Source organism: Diorhabda carinulata, chromosome 9, assembly GCF_026250575.1.
Source record: "Diorhabda carinulata isolate Delta chromosome 9, icDioCari1.1, whole genome shotgun sequence".
Classification (NCBI taxonomy): Eukaryota; Metazoa; Arthropoda; class Insecta; order Coleoptera; family Chrysomelidae; genus Diorhabda; species Diorhabda carinulata.
This window is the reverse complement of record NC_079468.1, coordinates 7,545,615-7,571,718: the sequence shown is the minus strand read 5'-3', so window position 1 is coordinate 7,571,718 and position 26,104 is coordinate 7,545,615. Positions and strand designations below refer to the sequence as shown.

General features: G+C 32.5%; 1 protein-coding gene across 4 annotated transcripts in view; it reads right to left on the bottom strand.

The window, feature by feature from the left end:
- LOC130898170 (forkhead box protein O-like) overlaps positions 1-26,104 on the bottom strand; it is a 399,489-nt gene that overhangs the window by 28,561 nt on the left and 344,824 nt on the right. For 3 of the 4 annotated variants that reach the window (XM_057807247.1, XM_057807246.1, XM_057807251.1), the window contains 2 exons: positions 24,062-24,239; positions 22,954-23,408 (listed from right to left, as the gene is read on the bottom strand). In XM_057807247.1, coding sequence (XP_057663230.1) covers positions 22,968-23,408; positions 24,062-24,239 — 619 coding nt within the window. In that variant the 3' untranslated portion in view covers positions 22,954-22,967. Of the gene's footprint in view, positions 1-22,843; positions 23,409-24,061; positions 24,240-26,104 lie in introns of those variants that run through there. The other variant, XM_057807248.1, reaches the window with a different exon arrangement.

The window sequence follows — 26,104 nt, the reverse complement described above, 5'->3', positions numbered from 1 at the left end:
CTTGTCGAGCAAGGCGCGGTGTTTAAATGCAAGCGTGTAGAAGAGTTGACCCCAATGCAAATTCACACGTTAATTTAAATGTGATAATGTCTGAAACGTCCTCGATCTCCTGTCGCAAGATAGAAGTGTGACCACTATACACGCCTTAGACTCTTCACGAGATTAAATAAGGAAACACGATCTGTCGTGTCGGTTTTCCAATCGCTTGTAACCTAATCAAACGCTTGTAAAAGAACACGAGAGACAATCAACCACACTCTCACGCATACTACAGCATAGTAAGGACGTATACAATTTTTTATCATGATGAAGTGAAGTAACGATTTGTGTAGGAATTTTGAGGATTTATATCATAACAAACTAATTATTTCGAAAAGTAAAAATATTTATCACAAGAACAAAAAAAAGTGAATGTGTGGGATTGGATTAGTGACGAATCAAATATATATAACTTCAAATGTAGGTACTTGTTTAACAATTTCACTTAATGATATACTATCTACTCGTATATATTTTCAGAAAAATATTTCTATTCATGTATTTTCAATTTATTTCCTATACCGTTTTTATTCAAACATATTTTAAAGACTGTCAGATATATATTTTCATGATAACCATTTTCATTGTTAAAAAATACGATAAATAAAATAAAAATAAAATTTCGATTATGTCCTTAGATTTTTCTTTGTTATATCCATCTTTCCATATGTTATTTTTGAAATTATTTATTTTTATGGAAAACACTTTTCTCTGATACGTTTTTAAAGAAACTAGACGTAGGTGTATTTTCAATATTTGAAAGATGTTGACATTTTTTCAAATATTCAATGCGAGGAACACAGTTTTTCACGAGTTCCTGAAGTGACTTCAAAGACTAAAGCGAATATGTATGAAATAAAAAGTACTTAACAGTACAATAATTCATTAATTCTCAATCATGTAAAACAGTGAAGTCAACGTATCCAAATGGACATTAAAAGAACACAAAAATTGGTAAATATTGATATTTACATGAAAGATTGACAGTTCGACTGACTCTCTGTTGTTAGACGTACAAATCTCTATTTCGAGAACAGTTCTAAAAACCCATGATCTTTGTCAGTCAGCCAAAGATTCTCTGTAGTTGCCAAGAGAGCTATCAAGCGATGGTAGTTGAAGAATAAGAACAAAATAAGAAGATTAAATCCTGACAAATAATAAGAAAAGCGTCATTCCTATCCGACTTCTAGTTCTATTACTCAGAAAACATGTCGCTCTTGCCAAGAAGTCAATAAGACGGCTGAACATCTACTTTGCAATTGTGAAACTGAATGAATCAGTAGTGAGGAAGACTCGAAACGGTAGCCTCTAGGAAGCGCTTCGAGAAAGTCTGCAGAAAGTTAGACAAACAGTTGAAGCTTCTGGTTCAGAAATATATGATAGCAGAAAATTTGAATCGTTTCAATTGTTTGTACGTCGAGACGAATCATTATTCTAGAGCCACTATCATTAGGTACGAATAAAATTTATGTCTTTTAACAGTCCGTTAAACCTTAATTTTTATACACTCGATAGCGATCTTTCTCTAACCAAAAACAGACTGAAGGCTCATTTATGTTTTTGTGTATAAATTACATTTTTCAAAAAAATATTACTGACAATTTACTTGCTTTTTTACATGGTTTTGATTAATGTTTCTATTAGCGCAGTTTTAGTACTTCAACTTTTTCTGTTGTCCGTATATCAACCATTTTAAAAATTAGGGTTGCCATAAAAGTGTGAATAGAACATGTATTGCTCCATATAAAACAAAAATTCTCAACTAGAATCATAAAAATTGACAATTAACCAGCCTAATGATATAAACGATACAAATATCGTATTTTTATAAAGATCATTTCAAATAAAGAAAAGATCAGGTTGTTTGTAGAGACAAGGGAAAAGCTTCTAATACCTCTTACCGTTTAATATTTTCTAAATATTATAAAAATTCACTCTCCTGTATCTTGAAATTGAAGTTTTCTCAATGTTATGAATTAAACTCAAAATATTTTTGTTGTGAAAATTTTAGTTAGGTGTTATTACAATAATTATACAGACTTTTAGTACTTTTTTTCAAGTCTTTCCCCTAATAATATTCTAGCATAACTTATTCTATTACCAGTTAAGAATATTTTTGTTAAACAACTTACTTCATGCATTATTCACGAACATTTCGACATGATTTGATTGATTCTTCAAGTAACGATGTATTCAAGTGTAAAACATAAAATGAACATCGTGTTTCCCCTGTCCTATGTCCTTCGCATCTCCATTGAACTTCAAAATAATTAAAACCATTAAAGCCCTCTCAGAAAACTGATCATCTAATGTTTATGTAGTTTTTTGTTTCACCATCAGCTTTATATGAGGTTTTCCAGTCGGTTATACATTAACCCAAAATTACAAATAGACATACCGTTGCTTATAGAGAAATTGAACAATACAGAAAAAGCTTATTCTGTATATATACCAAAAAGTGGAGGTAGTTCGTTGTTTAATATAAATAATTATAACAAATCGACTATCCGGGGAGATGAACTTAAAATTCGACAGTTGTCGATAGAAGACTCAAGAAAAATTATAATAATGTCTCACTTAATTATTGAAATAATACTGTTTAGATGGCGCAAAACAGTTAGGTTAAAGCACTGTTTTTATCATCGAAAATAACGTCGATGATATTAGCAATAAAACACATATTTTTTATTGTTTAAAGTAGCTTGTTGTTCACAAAATGTGATTCAGGACTAGCTAGTTTAAACGGATCAATGGTACCATGGCAATTTGAAACTATCCTCCTAATAGTTCTAAATAATAAACTAGCACGTACGAAACAAATCAAATACTCAATGTACTCTTTATTTTTCAAAGTACTCTTTCAATTGTTGAAACACTTGTACTGATTTACTAAATTCTTTTGCATATAAATTGTGTCAGAGAAATGTTGTTCTGCACGATAATTAGAAAAAGAAAAGTTCAGGTTATAAAAATGATTTTGAAGCACATCTGTTCTCAGTTTATACAACAGTATGAAAGCGTACGTTATTGGGCTGAATCATAACTTCAGAAAACCGCTACGATTATTGACAGCTCCTTTAAATTTCTTCAACAGTAATCTTCGGAGTTGATTTCGACGTATCATGAGTTAGAGGATTCTTAGAGATGGTAATCATCACTTTCTTTGGCGACAAAGATTGACGGACGGTAAAGTTGGAGTATCGGCATCCGCATATGCCATAGAATGTTGTTCTGTCTACGCACTGCTGATATGCGCTACCCAAGTTTCATTACCAGTTGCGATTCTCTTCCTCCCCATCCGTGTGGTACCGGGAAAGAAAATGTAATTCAGCGCCCATTGTAATGGACATTTTCAGTACATATCGAGTTTTCGGTAACAGAGCGAGAATTGCTTAGAAAGGGTTCCTAACTTTTGCAACAAATTTTATTTTCAGACCTTCAATCATAATGTTTGGCTCTAATACGCTTCAACTTTACAATGGTTATACGTTGCTAACAATTTTCTGGTGTAAAGAAATCTTATCAATGAATTACTTTCAATTTGGTGAGATTTTTCATGGCGTCATATATTTTATCGCGGCATTACTAACATGCTCCTACTCGTCGTATCTAACAGGTTAAAAAAAATTCGTTGGTTTGTTTGTGGATGGGATGGGAACATTATTAATGTGGGATATTTTAGGTTTGGTCCTGAGAAGGGAAAATTTTTCTCCTTTTGTCTGGTTTTATTGTGAATTTAGGACGGTAAAGTTATTTAAACTGAAATAGAATGAAAATAAGAAAAAAAAAAGAAAAAAAAGAAAGGAAACCTCGACAAACAATCGACTTTTCGGTCATTGTACTGATTTTTTAGTTTATTTATGTGAGTGGTTAGGGGGTACAACTCCGACTGTTCATTGTCGTTGACCTTTTGGCTATTGAACCGTTTTCAGGTTACAGTGCAATACTGACGTGATTCATTGATTGTTCCAGTGGTAACAGCACACGAAAATAGCCGGTATATGATGATTTGTTTAATTGGCAAAGCCCTTTATGGATTCGAAGTTATTCACAGAAACAGTTCCTAAGCACAGGCGTTACCTCGAATCGAAACTCCTTTATCCATCTAATTTTAGCAAGTTTTTCTCTTATAAATTTGGGGCGAATCTCACGAAGTAACGAGGATTCATTTCTTATTTAATATATTATATTCGTTAAATTAAATGGAATCATATTTCAATATGAAGTTATTTGTTTAAATTGTAACGGTCGCAGCGCTATGCGCATCTATAGATTTAGTCAAGAAAAAGGGGTAGGCAGGAAGGAGTGAAGAGAGTTTTGTTTGACGAGAGAGATGAAGAAGGGTGCTAGAGTAAGTTTAAGGCAAGACTCTAGTTACGCTTCCACTTAGTAGTTACGCTATAACTTGGTACTCACATTACGAAAAATTGAAATTTTCGAAAACCGAACCGCCACCGGTCTGCTTCCTGGGTGTTATCCGACCGGACATTAATACCCGCTTTAATTTGGATGCATCTACGTTGCTGATTATGTAACGAATAAACGTCTCCACGAGGGAGAACCTTTAGTCTACTCCTTAGCGATGTTGATGCAAGTAGTCCCATTGGCGTGCTGTCGGATACTCAAGCGGGACAGAGGTTTGATAAAGGAATCGGAAAGGAAAATCGTGAGTAGAATAAACCAACTGCTCAACCAAAAAAAAATCATGAACTGTTTCTTTTTCTTTTTACAAATGTATATTGTATTCTATATAATTTTTTTATTGTAATTATCGCTAACTCTCAGAGTAGAAGTAATTTATTACCACAGTACCAACTGTCAAACTTTATTTTTGGTATCAGTAGTATAATAATTATTTCCAATAGCTTCATTTTAGTTGGTACTTGTCTAAGATTCGTTTTTTATCATTCATTGTAATTTTTCCGAATTCTTAATAGTACTAATATTATTAAACTTTATTTAAATCTAGCATATTTCATTTCCCTTTTCCTTGTCGAATATTCAGCATGGCGTCCCAAGCTTACCATTAAATTAGTTTATCTCGAGGATCTCTGTTTAATTGTGCTAAACTTCCTGAGATACTGATACCGGGGTTACGACCCAATCGCTCGTTGAGCTAGCATTGCAAGTGTTACCCTAAATCAAAAGTAATCAAATTATGACAACTCCTCACAAATAAATTTAGTGTGCTTTGAACTATATAAGAAGCACAAAACAGCGGTTAGTTTTCGAATAGCCCTGGTATAATTCCATAAAATCAAGAAACCAGAAACCCTAAAAATACAAAAAATGAAAAGTGATTGAAGTTTACATTCTTGTTGGATTGAAAAAAGTCTTTTATACGGTGTTTGTTAACTTAATATTGCTCGAAATAGTTTTGAACATAACAATTGTTATAAGAAACATTGTATCATGATATTAATCTAAAAATATCTCCGGTATATTTCCAAAGTGGAATAATCACTATCATATTTCTCGTGAACAAAAGTATTCACATTAAAAGGTAATAAATTCGTTTGATGTTGTAAGCGGTTGTTAACAATGATTTAAAGCATCGAAAAAAGTAACAAGTTGTTGGCTAGAGTAAAAGAGCGCTCTCCTCCTCAAGCCGTATGCTTTCATTGCTCGTCCTTTAGCGATACAAACATTGCGAACGTAAAATAACAACTCGAGGAGGACACGACAAAAACAAATGTATATTGATGCAAGGGACACTTGTTGCCCTATTATGTATGGTCAGATTGATGTGCAAAAAATATAATTTTGTTATTTTGTACTGGCGGATTTAGATTTAGATGTAATTTAATATTTGAATAATAATAATAAACCGATCAACAAGAATTTTACTACTTTTAGAAAGGAAGATGAAACTAGTGTACATAGCGTTTGCTATATCTTCAATGGCAAATTTACGATAGCATACTGTTTTTTTTACATTGCAACATGCCATTCACCTGGTTACATTTTTGATAAAATATTTTAAATATTCCTTTGATCACGTATTGTGACACAGAAGTCATTTCTGTTTCATTTATTCCTACATCGAGTTTTTGAAGAAATTAATTTGTTATCGACCATTCGAAGAATTCAATAAACTCCATTTTCGCGGCTTTAAACGTCATCTAAGTTTGAAATAAAAGTAAATTTAGTAGATTTGTGGTGATACTATTGTTTCTATTCGCTGGTAAGCTTTTCTTATATCTTTTTAGCGTTTTTTTTTTATATACGAGGATGTATTGAAAAATTCTTAGCCTACTATAGAACCAAACAAAATTTCAATGTCAAAATATTTTATTACTCAACATATTCTCCCCTCAATTGGATACATTTATTACAGCGAACCTGCAACGTCTCTAGACCTTTCAAAATAATGTTTCTTTTTGCTCTACAAACCAGACCTCCACAGCTTTTATTACCTCCTCCCTGGAAGAAAATTTACGACATTTTAACCTTTTTTTCAGTTGAGGAAAGATATGATAGTCGGATGGAGCCATATCTGGTGAATAAGGGGGGTGTTGTAGTAATTCAAACCCTAAATCTTAAATTTTTTGCATGACATCATTTGTATGCAGGGGCGTTGGCCTGCAAAAAGAAAACACCTTTGGATAGCTTTCCGCGTCTTTTCTCTTTAATTTTTTCCCGTAGTGTGGTCAGTATTGTCGAATAGTAATCTCCACTTATTGTTCTACTCTTATCCAACAAATCAATCATGATCACTCCATGGCAATCCCAAAAAACTGAAGCAAGTACTTTTCCAGTAGATTTTTGAATACGACTTAGATCTTGGAGAACCAGAGTGTCGCCATTCCATCGATTGTTGCTTTGTTTCTGTATCGTAGAAATGTACCCAAATCTCATCCATCGTAACAATTCAGTTTAAAAAGTCTACATCGTTTTCAAATCGAGCACAGATCGAACGCGATGCTCGATCCCTTGCACGCTTTGCAAACATTTGGGGATCCATTTGCAGCAATTTTTCTCATGTCCAAATTGACGTGCACTATATGATGAACGCGTTCGTATGAAACATTCAGTGCTTCAGATATCCGTTTTAGCCCAATTCGACGGTCTGATAAAATCATGTCATGAACTGCATCGATATTTTCGGGGACTAACACAGAAACTGGCCTTCCGATCGTTCATCATCTTCAATGTAAAATTTACCTCTTTTGAAGCTTGCAATCCAATTTTTCACGGTCGCATACAAAGGACATTGATCACCAGGGTATTAAGCATATCTTCGTAAATCTGCTCACCTCTCAACCCTTTTAAATACAGGTACTTGATAATGGCTCGATACTCCAATTTTTCGTGTTTCACAATTTCGCTGAACATCTTTTTTCTTGTAATTAATTGCGTAACTCTGGTTTACTTATTTGACGTCAAACTTTACACTGACACTTCTAATCAGTTATTGTTCGTTGCTATGGTAACACAATATTTTGTTTATGCATGGAACTGGTATAGTGTATAGTAAATACATACTCGTATAGTGCTCACAAAATAACAATCATTTCCAACAATTTCCTTTTCTTTTTAATACATTTTGTATAATAATTTCCCTGTTAATTCGTATTTTATATTTACCTGTTAATTCGTATTTTATATTTACTTCTAGAACAGAACTAATAGAATAGAACAGGTTACTGTTTGGTTATATTTAGAAAAAAATATAAATTCAGCGTAAGCTCATTTTTATTCAAATCTGTTCTACCGACTCGTACTTCTTTAGTAAGTTCCCGTTTATTTCCTCATTTAATTTTTTCCGCTATTCTACACCTGCCAGGTTGGAGTTTAACTACCCCAAAGGACTTAACTGGTATATGACAATCGAAACAACAATTTGAATTCCAACAACATCTCTATCAGCGGTAATAAAAAATACAATATATCTACTCATTATGATTCAAACTTTGGAAGCCCAGTACCTCCAATATACAGAGTGAGTTTTATGTATGGAAAACCTCAATTATCTCGAAAACCTTGTACGATTTTTATAAATTTTTGGTCCACAAGGGTTTTGTGATATTATGGTGGTATTTACATTGTTGTCATATCTTTTTTTTTTCGGAAAAAATATGAACTTTGTTATTTCGAATGGATCACCCTGTATGCTTTTCGCTTTTTCGAAATCCTTGAGATTATTTTTCATCTAACGTTCCCTCTACCTAAATGCTATACTTTTGGAATTATAGCTACATTTGCGTTATTTCCGACGAAGTTAACATAATACATTTAGGTAGCTATAACTGCTACAATAACAAATTTGAAGTTTCAATGAATTATTATTGTGTATTGAAAAACACAATGGATCGTTTAAAAAGACCGAATTGATATTTTAATTATTATGATATGGTGATAGAACAAGGACAACAATAGGACAAGAAATGTGTAATATCTTTAATAATTTATATCCTAACCGAAATCCCATAACAAAATCTACTGTCAGTAAATTAGTAAAAAAGTTTAACGAAATTGGTTCAGTAAAACATTAATTCAGTTGTAGTTTTTCTGTGGCATGATTTGGATAAATACTTTACTGCATCAGTTTCGTTACTAACTTACTGACACTAGACCTTGTTACGAGATTTGTATTAGCACATGAATTATCAAAGAATAATCAAATTAAACGAGTTTGTTCAATTGTACAATATTTATTGCAACTTTGATGGAGATACTATAAATGTAGCTATAACTCCGAAATTATGGCATTTAGGTATAGAGAATATTATATGAAAAATAATCAGTATTTCTTAATGATTTCTAAAAACACAAAATATATAGGGAGATCCATGTGATCTAACAAAGTTCATTATTTTTCGGAAAAAGGAAATGGAGTTGTTGTAATGCTGTATTGTAATACCGTAATATGTAAGACCCTTGCGCACAAAAATTTATAAAAATCGTTCAAGCCGTTTCCAAGATAATTGAGGCGTTCCATACATAAAACTCACTCTGTAAACTATACAGATATTGGAAGCGGCCGTATCGTGAGGAACATTTTTCTATTTTTTTTTTTGGGTGCGCTAAGATAAATATATACATCGTTGAAACTGAAACATTGGTGTAAAACCATGTATTGTTATTTTTTTTCTATGAATCCAGTATTTCTATGGTTAATTTATGTTGGGAACAACTAAAAACTATTATATTAGACCAATAACAAGTTTTATAACTTAAGTTTCTCATATGGATTTTTTAATTTTACCAAATATAATATTACGACATGGTTTTTTTGAATTCTCATGTTAAATTTGCATATTATTTGCAACTTATGAAGTGGAGTATGAGACAAAAGATTGGGCAAACAGTACGTCATTCATTATTTTACTCATTCTGTAGTAAAATTTATTCCTTTTTGGTAATACGAGGATTGTCTGAAAATAAGCAAGCATTTTACATAATAATTTTTATTTTTCATTAAGTCTATATAATAAACCCAGCCAAGCTTTAATCTTTTTTAATCATTTCAAATAATAATTACAGTCGTTCTCCTCAAAACAGGCGTTAATGTCAGATCTGGTAAATAGAGATCGTGGACAATCAATACAAAGTGCAAATGAAAAAGCACTTTCTTCTTCTCCATCTTCGCTTATTTGCAATTTATATAATCTATAATATCTATCAAGTAATAATGCGTAATACGCTTCTGTTATTGTTTTTTTTTTGTTTTTTTCGAAGAACACAATCTCACAACTCATTTTGTAAAAACCGCGGTAATAAGGCCTCAGAAATGTTTATTCGGTTGTGTTTTGAGCCCAAAACGAGCAAACGCGGATCCCAACGCGCGATTAGTTCACGCATGCATAATTCTTCAGCCAGTATATAGCAAATGCGTTCTTTTGAGCGTAAGCCTCAAGCTGGATTCATGAGCTCTTACGTTCGCCCTCGCGCTGACGCTCTCGTTGACTAGGCGTTGTAACGCGGGTGGAGGCGTTTGTGTTTATAAATAATATTTCGTAATTTGTTTAATTTTTGTTGAATGCGAACGAGGGCGCCAATGCAGGCACGAGAATAAAAGTTTATAAATTGACATTTAATCCGACGGTCGTTCAGTACCATTTGGTGAACTTTTTCGGCGTCTTCAGAAGGGCTGATACGGCTACGTTTTAATGCATCTGTCCAAAATTTCACAGTCGTCTTCGTACATAGTATTTAACTCCTCTTTTATTAGCGTAAGCACATATATATAATGATAACTCGATACCCAATCTTTTTCATTTTTAGAAAATTATTTACAGTGATCCATTCCAGTGCTGGAAGAAAGTTTCCAAACAACCCTGTAGCTGTTGAATAAGAGTCAAATTATTCGTTCCAAGTATTCAAATCATATTTTCAATTAAAACAGGTAAGTGGTTAATTTTATTTTCCACGATAGAGAATATTCACGTTATTCATCATACACCCCTCATTTGACATTCGCAACCATTACTTCCTACCCGAGAGAGCAACTCAAAAGTAACTCCTAACTCGATAAGTGACAAAAAATTAATTTTCGCATACACTCGTCGCCTAGTCGTCAAAGAAACTTTTTCGACTCGAAGAAACCAAAAAGACGAACGAGATGAAAGACGCGAAGAGGAAAACGGAGCCCGGGGGGAACAACTTCTAGTTTTTAGGCATATTAAACACAATAATTTAGTCTAATTATATTGAAAATTTGGTCAAATAAGTAAAAAATTATTCAAGAGTAACTAAATATTATAACATTTGATAGTATTCCTCCTACTTAAGTTACAAAAATTTTGGAATTGAAAATTTATTATCAAATAATGTAACAACAGCATGAAATATTTTTTTAATATACGAGTGTAAAACGTGGTAACCTGAAAAAGATCGTTAGAAAGAGATTATGTAAAGACGGCGCCTATGATGAAACGGCCGCCAGAGATGACGACTTGACTTGATCTAGACGTTTCGTCCCGTCCGTGTCCCGTGCGTAATCAAATTTCTATCTGAGGAAATTGAATATAAAATTTAAGGAGTTGACAATTTGGGCCGTTGTCGCCGCCGTCGACGGAGTGGCGCTGATAAGTTGACAAGAAAGAAGCGGCATAATTGAGCGGTAAAATGTGTGGCGGCGGAGCGTTATTAAACTTACACGCGTGCCCCTTCGCCTACGGAGACGACATTATTAAAATTTGACAGCAGACGCTAGCCGACGAGATAGATCTTTAATTTTAAGGATTTTTTTATGAATAAGAGCACTCACGTTTCATTTCATTTCGTAATTTATTTTTTGGGTAATGCTATAACAAGTAAAATAATTATATATATACAATATATAATTATATATATATACAAGAATAATTGTATTTATTTCAAGTCGATAGGATCAGTATTATCAAAGTTTAGTCTGGATATATTTTATACCGCCCGAGATCCGTTCCAGATAGGTATTACGTCATAAGCGCCGATTGGAAAAGAGAGCTGCTGTCCTATTTGACAAAATGTTACTGGCTAAAGGTCTGCTAAAGATATGATTAGTAAAAGCAGTGATTTTTTCGTGGTTCTTCAGACAACTTGCCCTAAATAGATTCCATCGCAATGGATATTTATTGCCACAAGTAATTATTTTATATCTGTTAATATCAGCAGGATGAACCAGATGAACAGACAGATCGATGAAATGACATAATCATGGGGAAAAACAAGAATATTTTATATACACGGAATCTTTTAATTTTGAAATGCCAAGAGGTTAAACAAATATATTACATTTAATTTGGAGCAAATTCGATTTCGATTTTGTTAGACTTATGGTGTTCGAATAAAAAAGTGTCTGATTTTCTAACACACAAAAACAAAAAATTAAATCAGAAGTAACTCCTTAAAACTACTACATTATTGTTACAACCTACCCTTTATCGTTAATTATGAGTTTTGAATATGCTATTGAAAAAATGAATGTACATATGTACCTCGAAATGATCTTGACAACCAAACCGATTACTTAAATTTCATAAAACAGTATTCCTTTCACTATTTTTTTTCATTGCATCACTCCATTTGTTCCGTAATTTTTCTCCCTTAGGGATACTTAAAAATACTTTATTTGGTGCAGTAATAGTGATGCTGGTACATTTTTGTATAATACATTATTTATATCGAACCTTTGTCGATCCAGGCTTTGATACCCTAACAAGGTGTGAATATTGTAGCTTGTCAGGTTAAACTCCATCGGCGCTGGTGACGTAAGCAAACGATTGGCGCATTGCTAGAAGAAATAAGCACAAAGTGAAGATATTACATTTTTTAAAATTTATATCAACGCTATTAGGAGTGTTTGAGACGTGCAGTAAATTGTAAAATGTATGTTATGACGCTGCAACAATTTACAAATTTAAACTCGACAACTATTCTGCTTTATGTAAATTTCTCTGTTGTGTTTAAATATACAACGCCATCAGCGTTTTAACAAAACGAAATAAAAATTTAAAAAAAAAAGGTCAAAACGCTGGAAAAACCATCATCGAACACACCTTTTATTTAGCTTGAAAAACCGATATTACCGGGAAAATTTAGCCCTCATTTTTACTAAATTTATTATTATCTCTTTTTTATTATGAGATACATCTAATACGAGTACATCCAAATATTTGACCACTACTGACAGCTATGAGACACCAACTACTTTTCTGGCAAATGCCGCGACAAATATTGGTTTACATTTCCTCCTGAGAATGTGACGGCGATCTTTGTGTCTATATAAACAAGCAAGGAGAAAGGATAATTGAATGTGAAGATGGCACCTGAGAATATCTGGTAGTGCGTATATTGTATTAATAATATCATAATTCTTCTGCTACTAGGTTCTACATTGCATTATATCAAAATCAAGGAAAAGTATTCTGATAAACTTATGTTTGGTTTATAAATTTCACATTTCGAATCAAAATTGTGTTTTGATCAATATAACGCTATGTAATTATTCAATTTATTATAGAAATATGCATATCAATAATTACTGTAGTTAAAAAACTTGTATGAATATCACAATATCAAAGTGTACAACGCTTCTATGAAACGAACGATTTCCAAGTATATGATAAATCAAAACGGGATACCAAATTACAAAATTTAATTTCGTGTTTATTGCCTATATCAAAGCAAAATAAAATTGCAATATGAACAAACCAATAATTGTGAAATGAACAAATATTTTTTCTATTGTGTTCAAAATTAAATCTTTTATTTTGAATGGTCATTTGAATCGAATACAACAGGACTAGTAGAAAAAATCCAATCAATTTCCAATATATCACGTGGTTAAGCCAATGAGTAACGGACACACTCAGGAACTTCAGAAAAAGCAGCGATCAATTTGAGTTACTGAAGAAATTCGAAAAATTGAAAATTAGTTTGGTTGGCTAAAATTAAAACTAATTCTGTAGGTGATGCTTCTTATAATTGGAATTTGAAATTAGATTGTGATATTCAATCCTACTTACATTTTGCCTGTCGATATGTTCATCCATATAACAAAAACTGCAATCAGTGATATTGATTTTAAAAGCATTTCTATTGTTTGCTTCTATAAATAGTAGAATGACTAAATTTTCTTTCTTTATTTCTTCTATGAAGGTTTATATAATATTTATTTGAACGAAAATAAAAAATACTCTACAATTTTAATAGAGAATCCTATTTTGTTAAGCTATCGATTACAACAAAATCCACCTAAAACAATTATAGCGATCTAGGGACTCAATGAAATTAAATTCAGGTAACTTAAGCCTTTATTAGACAAGGAAGCCGAGTTGCGCAACCAGTCGGACAACCAGTCATCAGTATGGCTATCCGAACAGAGTAATCAGTAAAGCAGCCAGGAAACTCATAAATTTGGAAAGAAGACGGAAAAGAATACAATGAATAGCTCATTTCGCTCTTCAGTATAGACGAGAACAGTGAATATGAAAGACAATATGAAAGATGAATTTTTGCTTCTTCAGTCGCTACTCACGAGCTAAGGGAACGAAAAAGAAGAACAATGCATGTACATCGAATTATTATTTAAGGATATCAAAAAGATAATCATACATGACAAGTTTTCAAGTTTTTAATCACTTTCGCATGTCGAAAACAAGTTTTTCTCGAACTGCAAGACCCTGTTATAGATGACTAACTGGGATAGATACATTAATATGTTCAATAGTATTCCATATTTAAGTTTCTTACCAAAAATTTAGATGCCAGTTTTTAAAAGATTTTATGGAAGCTTGTTGAATTTTAAATCTAATAACTACAAGTTATAATGTATCATAGTTTGTAGAGTATGAATAAACCAATATTCAAGATATTATGTACATTAATATCATATAAGATGAACTATTTCTGTTTTTACATTTAAAGTCGAATGTAGCCTAGTGCTACAATTAAATTGGATATATATTCATCATTTTTGCCAGTTGACATCACTTCCAAAAGTATCTGCATTTTCTTTAATAAAATAATTCCAAAACAATCTTGATTTAGTGCAAAATAATAGCATGAGCTTATTAAGACATTATTTTAAAAATTCTCTCCTTAATATATATCTTCTAAAGTTGAAGCTAGTTTCTCAATTCATTACATTTTTCTTCACTTTGCTTTGTTCGTTGCTTCTTTGTGAGTAATTGAAAATACTCGCTTTACTGAAAATGAATATTTCTTGCATACGTACTGTTGAGGCTTTTGATACTTAACGTATATTCTTTTCCACTGAATTATTAATTTTATTTTGACTAGGAAAACAAACTGATGAATGATTTTTTTTAATAGAATACACAATAAAATTTTATGTGAATGCATACTTATTGCCCCATATTTTAGTTTGGACAGAAGATTAATTCCTTGTATAGAAATTCTGTTCTTACTATGATCAGTATTATTCTGTATTGAAAGTAGATAGTGATAAAAAATTCATTTTTACTTATTGTCATTTACAACATGGGAAACATAATAATAAAAGAGCCAAATGGCAATAATCCATTCATTTTACACATATTTATAAATTTGCATTCCTCAAAGTGAAAATATAATCCTAATTTTCTTCGACCTTCTTCCACCTTTCAGTGATTTAACATACTCAAGTGTTTTTTAGATCATATCATTGAAAAGCTACTTTTATAAAGTCTAATTAACCGAATATAAAGATTATTATCCTGCAAACATTTTCATTCAGCTCTTGGGGAATACGTTAATATTTTCCAATCTCAAATATTAGCCGTGATGGAAAATAGACGCCTTAGAAAAACAGTACTCTCTTACTGTTTAGACACGAGAGCTACTATAAAGGCATGTAGTGTGATCTAGGCTTGTGCTGAGGTGCAAAAAACTCCTAAATGATCTGGTGTGTAAAGTCTGCAACGTCCAGCTCGGTTGGTTCCTGGTCACTTGGAGAATAAGGGCAATGATTATTCGCTTATCAGAATGGGATCAGCTAAGCCATCAATGGGCTCAGAGCTCATTCTTAGTACATCGAGTGTAGTCTTAGAAGTGTGCTCGCAAAACAAACCAAAGATGGATGGAAACACTTAGAATGAGATGGGTTTGCTGCTTGTGTCACCAGCACATACATGACATAGTTATCTAAGACCCCATTCAATGCTAAAGGCTTCATGGATGATCTGGAATTTTGCTGATGCTGGTAGAAGATAGAAACAGTAGACAACGTCATCGGGAGGTGTCCAACCCACCCACTCACTCAACTATATCATTATTTAGTTATTGAATATGGACGTTCTATTCAATTATGACATTCACAATTCAATAGGTTCCATAAAGATACGTTTTCTCAACAACTCAAAATCAACTATTTGCATAACATAATAGGTAATTTTCGTTTCGATGCAACCTGGTATCCAATCGAAATCAAATAAAATCACACAAAAGCAACGTAGCTGCAACATTGTCAACACTCTTGAACACAACCAATAACATGAATTGCAATTGACCAATAAGTTCATATGTGGCACTAATTTTGAATTCAATACTAGTATTCGGTTCATGTCATAAATTTCATCCTTGTACATTATAACCTTCGTTATGTACTTGTTGAATTATTGAATTTAATATGGAATAAAGGAATATGTAAGGACGTTTCGCCAATTACCATTGTGAAACGTGTTATTCTCAATATTCATGCTAGATACATATAACCGTATCAAATCGGTATGAAATATCTACACATCAATACAGATTGAAGGAATGAAAGAGGATCAAACGCTAACAAGCGCTGTGCCTTTTCTATAAATGTTCCAATCAAAGGAGACTTTCAAATGCAATTGGAGGACATCGATATAATGCAATTTATTACAATAGTGACGGAAATGTCGGTTGGTGAACAGAAAAACATTTGAACCAATGATAAATATTGTGTTAGTAATTAGCTATAACAAAATTATATTTTCAAATTATCCACCTATAAAAAACATTTATTTTCTTGTGGCGACTTCCAAATAATTTGAACATTAAGACTCACAAACCGTATTTCATATTAAACATAAAATCTAATGATGTTGAATATAAAAGAAAAAATTAGTTAAGATAATTTGGAAAATACATTTGAGTACTAATTGAACCCAATATTCTTGGTGCAAATTATATAGTAAAAATGACAAATCTCAAACTTCCAATGTCAGCTTACCACCAAGATACTGAGTTAAAGCATCGTAAAGTCTTTCTTTTAAGTTTTTTGGAACTTTATATATGAATGTAGCACAAACCTCCAGGTTGAAATGCTGATTCATCGGTAAGAATCAGAAAGAAAACAGCAATTTGTGTTCAAATACATATTTTATTAAAGACGTAAGTCAAACCATAAGTAAAGTTTGTAGAACATTGATTTTCAATCTAGCACAGTTGAAATTGAAATTCAAGTAGTAACTCCTAACTATTGCTGTGGTCGTAGAATTCTAAAGATGATAATCTGGAAGATATTAATTGTTCCAAGATTGATGTTTTGTTCTCTTTGTTTACAGTACTTTATTTTATATTTGACCCATACATAATATGTGATTGGAATCTGCTCTTTTTATTAGGACTGAGTCAGTATATCGTAAGATGATACATTCGATACTGATAGTTTATTTCAGTTTTGTATGGAATAATAAGTTTTTAATTTTTATTTGATATTAAATAATAATATATGATGATTTATATCGAATTTTCAATTATTTCACTTCCCATGTTTTTTTGGTAAAAGCAACACAAAAAATTTATTATTATCCCAAATAGCCCAACAGAGTTTTGAAACAGAAGATCTTCATGTAGAATAAGTACTTTTTTCAATTTTCTGCAGATAATAATGGGTATTTTATAAGTGGTATGAATGATTTAAGAGCTGATATGAATAAGTTAAGGACGAGAAACGATTTAAACATCTTTCGACGTAAAAAAACATGGAATTGGTCAAAAAGTGGATATACTCGTTGGAATACTGGACATTTACGAAAAAGCATGCAGCATCCACACGGAAGAATTAGCTATCATTTATATTTATATATATTTTAAGTATAATAACTGTTTATCCTATTGGCATTGTGAGGAACGAATTGGCAAACTAACGCTCAAAAATTGCTTCTGCATGTACCATCACCGACAAAATGTGAAAATGTGAAGAAAACAAGACAAGTGATTAGAAAGACGTACAAATAATATAATATCGGCCTAGTATGATGGGTAATAATAATGGATGTAGTTAGGAAAACTAGGAAGAATAGAATCAAAGAGGGATGTCAAGGACATAGTGTGGCAGCAGAACAGGGAAAATGGTATTCTTGATACCAGATACGACACTAGATAGGTTATTTTCAACCAAGTAATTTAGCAGGCCTTTCAAGATACTATCCAACTTCAAGAGGACTGAATTTCGGTCACTCAAGACTTACCCATGATTATGTGGTATCTTCTTCTTCGAGACTACGCTATAATTTCAATTCGAATATGAAACACATTTTAAACGCGCTTAAGCAGAGGTACGAAGATAACCTATAAACTCATAAACTTGATCCAAAATTTTGTATTTACTAGTGTGGGACCAAAAATTATCTTTTCTACTAGTACTACCGAAAAATCGTTTTTTGAAAATTTTTATCGAATATAAGCCATTTATTTCAATGGGAATGAGGACTTAACAGTTTTCTATTTTTTTCACAGTATATTAGGAAAAAATTTCGTATATTTAAATCATCTTTCGGATAATGGTCCTTTAGAATTTTGCACTTGCATTTTAACGCTCTAATAAAAAGATGTCTTATGTTTTTGTGTGAATATCGCCATTAAATAGATAGATATTGAAGGTTAAAGTTCAATAGTTTTATGGCAAATTCCATTTTTCTCCATAACTCCATAACTCCTAAGCCAATAAGCATTATTTGAAAAAAAAACAAATTTTTGTAGAAAATGAACTATTGTACAAACTAAGTTTATGACATTTTTCGATTAATTTAAACATTTGATAGAAATTTCTCATCAGAGAATGTACCTTTTATTATAAATAGAATCTGATAGATAATACGGAAAAATTGAAAAAATGCGAGGGAATTCATTCAGTTTCATTTTCTGTCATAAAAATATGTATTAGAGTGTTTTGGCTGCATATTTTTTTGGGATAATATTTCTAAAAATGGAATTCATTTCACTTCTTTATATTATTATGAAAAATAAAATATCCTACGTACAACACTTTTATACCAAACTACAACGTTAGATATATATTCCCGAAAGATATCATTATAAACCTGAAACCATTCACCATTTATAGTCATTACTTTCAATTGGTCGATTGTTATCATTAATATAAATTTAAAAAGTGATGATACTGACAATATATAGTTTGATATTTTTCTTTTTCAATTCCAATAATGCTATTAATTGGTCATATTCTTCATTAATTCAGTTAAAATAGTATCTATTATTGAAAAAATTAACCGAGAAATATCTCGAGCAATAGTTTTTAAAGCCAAAATACAACCCTCCATAAAGAACCCCCTGAACTCTACAGTCGGAGCCCCTATTTCTAGAATTTAGCATAAATCTTCGAGCTACCAAAATTTGCATGCATGATGGATTCGCGCATCGCTTCCTAGCAGTTATTATTCCATCTAGTATAAGTTATTGCTATGGCCGTTGAAAATTTTTACGAATACTATTCACCGCGCCATGTACACTTGCCGACCCGCCGCATTAATCTCGGTTAGATGTGCGTTAAACAAATCACGATGGCTGTGACTTCGAGACGATGATATTAATCACAGACACTTGTCACCGAAATTAGAAGATCAGTAATAGAATGTATTTTGGTTTTGCAATGAAAGAATTAACAATTAATTATTATTATGTTATTGTTATAATCCGTAGCTTTATTTCCATAAGGGGAAAAATGTATTTTTCTTTATTTTCTGTTCATCGGTCTTAACAAAGGTAAATTAATTTCTATATAACTATGAGTATGTTGTCAATGACTCAACTGTGTTGAAAATATCAGCTAGAAGTTCTGTGTAGAAATTATTATAATGGAAAAATATGAGGAAAAAGTATATATTAGCTGAAAACACGGATTATGATCATAAAATCGAGTTTTAAGGAAAGCATAAAAATAAACATTTCTACAAGAGAAGTCGATGAGAAATCTATTATAGATATAAAAGAAATCTCAATTGAAGGTCAATAAGCAAAAATGGAACGGGAACCATTGTGTTTTCAAAGAAACTGAGCATCCAAAAATCGTTCAAAATGAAAACTGGATGTAATATTCTACAAGCAGAAATTTAGATAATAAAAAGGGCTATCTTGGAACTAAAAGAAATTGATGAATCACATAGATATTTTCCAATCTCACAGATAGCAAGGTTGCCTTGTGATATCGCGAGGCAGTTTCCTGGTTGCGTGACACTAGAGTAAGCCTCTGATGGGTAACTAAACAAATGAAAGGGAATTCTAAAGCAGAAAGACTTACAAAAAATGGAACGTGGTGAGAAGATGTCGAAGAGACCGTTACTCTCAGTGGCATTGTTACGTTAAACGTAATCTTAGTTTAGCTCCATACAATTTTCCCAGTGATGTTCAATAAATTCGATACCATTTTTATAATAAAAATCGTCAAGCTCATCAAAATAGCCATTAACAGCCGACATCACCTCTTCATTGTTGGAAAATATTTGACCACGGAGCCATTTTTCAAGTCTGGGAACAGGGAATAATCCAAGTGGGTAAACTCTGGCAATAATAGGCATGAGGTAGCAATTCAGACTTTTATTAATAAATTTTGGCTCTTTCAATAACAGATGTGTGAGGTGGTGCATTGTCTTGATGAAACAACAGTTTATTCTAAACCAAATGCGGCCTTTCTTCTTGATTTTTTCGCTAAAATGTTGTAATAAGTACGCATAGTACTCGCCATTAATAGTTTTTCCTTTTTCAAGATAGTTGATGAAAATTACCGTGCACGTGTATCCAAAAAAATCGACTCCTGCAGATGCAACGGTCTTTGCCTTAATTGGAACCGGTTCTCCCTTTTTAGTCCATTGTTTTCATTGCTGTTTTATTTCGGGTGTGAAGTGATAGACCCACGTTTCAATCATGGTTATGAAATTGCGTAAAAATTCGGCTTTATTTCTGTAAAAGATTGCCAAACACTCGATGGAAACAACAACAACAACGATGCCGATTTTGTTCCATTGTAAGCAAACGCGGCACCCCTTTCTCCTCATAGCTTTCTCATATCCAAATTTTCAGTTAATGTGATGTATGTGTTACGTGCCACGCCCGATCTTGTACGGAGTCGAGCTTCGTACAATGAATTTGTACGAAGTCCGATCTGTACAAGCCATTTTGTACGAAGCCGAGATTGGCGGACTTCGGACAGAGATGATTGTACGAAGTCGACTCTGTACAACGCTGGTTGTACGGAGTCGAAGCATCGATACTCACTCGGTAATGACCGCGTTATTCCGAAGTAGTACACGCAACCTAACCTAACCTAACCTAACAATAGATGGTAGCCAACTAGCCGGAGAACAAACTTTCAATCACAATAACTACGTTTGTGTTTACTAACATCCTAATAGCGCGCTCATTACCGAGTGAGTATCGATGCTCCGACTCCGTACAACCAGCGTTGTATAGAGTCGACTTCGTACAATCATCTCTGTCCGAAGTTCGCCAATCTCGGCTTCGTACAAAATGGCTTGTACAGATCGGACTTCGTACAAATTCATTGTACGAAGCTCGACTCCGTACAAGATCGGGCTTGGGACGTAACATATGCACTTTTGAAAATATCTACTATATCTGCTACCTCGCGCACTTTCAGTTAACGTTCATCCAGTACTGCTTTGTGGATTTTCTTCAATATTTGTGGACATGTGATAAAACTTTGTTTTTTATCTATGATCCTGAAATAAAGCTCCACTGGAAGGATCCAACTTCGTTAATAGTCAAAAAAGCGAATATAAGCAAATCAAAATTCAAAGCGAAGATGATTGTTTTTTTTTTCGATATTAACGGAATTATATACCTTCACTGGGTTCCTGAAGATGAAACTGTTCACCAATATTATTATCTCTTACTAAATTCCATGAAAGAATAAGAAGGGTAGACCTGAATTGTTGAAGGAGGAGTCATGGCTCATTCCGCCCTCAAGAGGTTTCTAGTCAAGTACAACATTCTAGTGTTGGATCATCTACCTTATTCGCCGGATCTTGCGCAGTGCGAAAGTGAAGTTTTATTTTGAAAGTGAAAAAGTTTGTGAATGATCAGAGCGAATTGAACAATTTCACGAAGGAAATGAAATCAATTATATACCATACTACTCTTTTCGTATAACTGCCATATTATAACTGCAATTTAGATAACAGTTTGTGTTTGAACCCAGGCAGATATGGTTTGAAGACGGTCTTAGACAATATCACACTGCTTATTGAGATAATTTCAATTGTGAAATAAACTTTCATCATTCTTTTCATTCGAGATCTTTGAACATTTTCGAAATTATCAATACATAATATTTATTATGAACGAAATCCCCTGTACCTCTGCAAATATTTGTGCTCCTTTTTACATTATGAGTGTTAATAAATTACATACCAGTGATTTCTACCCTTATATTTTTCAATTTTGTTGCGGAAAACCATAAGCAATTGCGATGTGGCTTTTGGTTTTTGATTTAATTTCCATAATTTGATTGGAACTAATTGCATTAGTCGATATTTGTAGGTCAGTTAGAGAAATTGAATTTAAACAAAGCAAGGACTAAAATTTATAGTTATTAGAATCATTTTACTATATCAAATGCATGGAAGAAGAAGGCAAAAATCAAACTATTTTTTAATCTATTATAAATGGTATTATTGTTTAATGATGTTTCAAATTCTTTTCTGTTTTTACAAAAACTTCAAACCGTTACTGAAAACATGAATATCTTTTGTGCCAGTCATTTTACCGAAATCTCATTATATTTTTCTTTTTCCATTAACAATTCACAACTTAATGAAATGCACTTCAAAAAGTCACAAAAGACAATTGAATCAAAGTTAAGCAGCCGCCATTACGGATGCTAATAGCATTAGGAAAATTTATTGAGCATACTGAATCAGCCGCCTCTATGGGGAAGTTAAGTTTAGCCAATTTAGAAATTAGGCATATTCGAGCATGACATTTTAATGGAAAGATGAGATTTTTCCCTTGTCAACTCCGCTTATTCGAACTCATTACCAAGTTTTTACTCTCATTTTCCAACTTTTTTTTGGACTGGGAGTTTGAACAAATCTCGAAGCACGATAATTACGGAGGTGAATTTGGTTAACTTCGAAATGACATTATGTTTTACTATTAATTTTATATTAAAAAATGGAGACATCAACAATAGTCTGTAATCTACATTCAAGATTAAGATGTGTTACATTAATCTATTTAAATTAAACAAATTCTAACCTGAAATTTTTTCGTTAATGCACCCACGACGGTGTCGTTACAGCAGTCGAATATGTAGGTGGCGCGCTAGGTTGACTACCCGTGTTTCCTGTATGAGGTTCACTTTGTGCTGAACCAACTGCGGGTATCCCATGCTGTTGATTGGGAAAGTTAAAGTCCAAACTACCCCCCATATTCAGTTCGTGATTAATTAATTCTTCGACATTACAATCAAAGCCCCCTTGCAATGATTCCACGTTAATGTTGAGGTCATCTAAGATGGCGCTATTGTTGAGCGCTGCCATCATCTGTCCCATCATCGTCGAGGGTATGGTCTGTTGCGTCGGTTGTGGAGTGAGAGGAGGACTACTTGAGGGAGGTCGTTGCATTCTGTTGATTAGATATTGTGAGTTGAGAGGGTCGGGAGATGGTTCGGAGTGTGGGTAAGATGGAGACATTCCCGCCGGTGACATACTCTGAAATAAGAAAAAAATGAGTTCTATGAAACGAACACCAATCAAATACTTTTATAGAAATCGGTCATAAACATTTGAAACAGTGGCAGGAAGCAAATTATTTCGATTTATATAACTGTAAGTTAGAGCTGTTTATGAGCTCAACTGAAAGTTAGAGCTGTTTATTATGCAAAATTCTGAATTCTAAGTAGGATTCATGATTATTTTTTTCATTTTGTGCAGAGGAAACTAATTATCAACATATAAAATGACTCCAGTTAGTTACCCATGTGTTTCATTTTCAATACATACATATGATTTCGAAAAGGTAAACAGAATCTACTTTCAAATTTCACTTGCAATGAAATTGAGTTCAGTTACTGCCACAATCAGTTTTAGTCGCTAATATCAAGCCTTTTTTTCCATTTACAGTTATCACAGATCGCTAGAGTACAACGATCGAACCACTATACCCCGAAAGAATATTTATATCAAAAGCCTCTTATAATACAAGGGAAGCTAGAAGTAATACGTAGTAAAATTTGGAAATGCAACATAAAAAAACACTGATAATTTACATTAATTATGGAACAACATTTTTTTATATGTTCTCTTTTGAACGCCCAATGATTGTAAATTTATCTAAAATACATGTAATTGATGTAAATTGTTACCTCTACTTTTATGGGCTGTAAACAAGAACATGACTGAATGCGATGTATCGGACATTGTGTAAGGCCGTAAGGAGATGTAGCATGGATGGTTCCACCGAGGTCCCGACATCCAGGAAACTGATCATAAGGAGCAGAATAAGGTGGTGGTGGAGGTTGTGCTGTTTGACCATTCATATACCTATAAATAAACATAACTAATTAGTACAAAACCACAAATAAATAGTATTATACAATATTTTCTTGAGATTAAATATTTCCTAGTATTCACGAAGTTTCATTTTCATGGGTGAAACTAGAAATATTTTTAAATTGATTCATAAATGCATACAAGATACGAGGAAACTTTGGTAGAAATATAACAACCTAGTCAATTCAGTAGCCTTTTCACAATTAAATTTACCCCATGTTTATATTCGAGAGGAACCATTTTGACGACTGCTTTTCAAATCAATTGATTCCACCATTTACCAGTGACAGACATAGCCTCCTAAATACTGAACAGAAAGAAGGTTAACTGACACCTCTTTTTAGCAGTTCGCGAGAAATCCAGTGGAAAATGTAAACATACCACTCTATTTCTACTTCTACAAAAAATCCAAAAATATGCAAAGCCACATTACACCTATATTAACATACTGTAATGGTTTTCATAGTTCCTTATTCATTTAAATTATTTTTTAACGGTGAATTTATATACACCGTTTTTATGTACCTAATTTATTTAAGCACTTACACTAGAATTAACTAACTTATTATAATTTATTTAAATTCATTGGTTACTTTTCTACTTCGTTCCTTTTCCTTATGACATTTAATTATAAACTAGTGAACAAACAAAACAAATAAATAAAAAGACCTTCCTAGAAATTAGTCCTAAAAAAAATAACAACTCGCCGGTTCGGACCGGCTTCACGGCCCAAATCGTGGACGACTTCGTAACAATACTTTATTTTACTTACTTTTTAGTTCGTCTGTCTGTTTAGATTGAATTTTTTAATCAAATTTTCGCTGTTCATCAACTTATTGATTTGAAATTTCATATAATTTCTCGGTTTTCATAACAATAGATGATTCATTGAAAAATGTTGAAATATGAAGATTTATAATTTCAACAAAAAATGGCGAATTTAACTTCAAAACGATATTTATGACAAAATACCAAAAAACAAAAAAAAAATTCACTTTATCTTTGCTTGGAGTCAAGTGGTTGCGGGCTCAAGTCTGGCTGGTAATGCATTTTTGTCATTCTGTATTAGTGTTTAGATTTTATACAGATGAGGTTTCCAATATAAAATAGCTTCGATAGCTCAATGGTTCGCGATTGCAGCTTACAATCCTATGGTTGTTAGATCGAATGTCATGAAGTAGGTAAATAAAAAGTCAAATATTCTTGGCAAGACTGAAAAATGAATTTCTTCAATACGCAATAGCGAATTTTTAGCTAATTCTTAGAAAGTAATAGTTCCTTTTAACCAACTTTCCTTTAAATTTCTCTCTATACATTTTTTGCAAAATACTTTTCAAACTTCCCAAAAATTTTATTTTTTCATCCATTTTAAACAGAATGCAGTTTTTTTATATTTTTCGAAGGCGGCTAGTCAGCCGTTTCCATTGAAGATTTAATGGTTGGTCCTTCTAGAAAGTAAACTGAAGTGGCTTTGCATATTTTTTAATTTTCTAAAGGTAGTGAAATAGAGAGGGTGTTACATTTTCAAATTAACTCCCTGTACAGATTTTCTTTGTACGTGAATATTGATAAAAGGAATTCATTCTTGAAATACTAGCAGTATCATGTTAAATTTGTTCCGCTCTTCTTAAGATAATTATGAAGAATAAATAACTACCAAAGTTTCAAATAATCTCTGTATAGTTGATATGTTTTTAATTAACAACCTTCTACTCGAATCAAACTGTTTACTGATGGAAATTCAGTAGCTTCATTATAATATGTTACTTCCTACGCAGATCGGATATACTATGATGTTTTACCTGTTTTAGAACTAACCAGTACTTACTTATAACAGCCATCCTAAAAATAAAGGT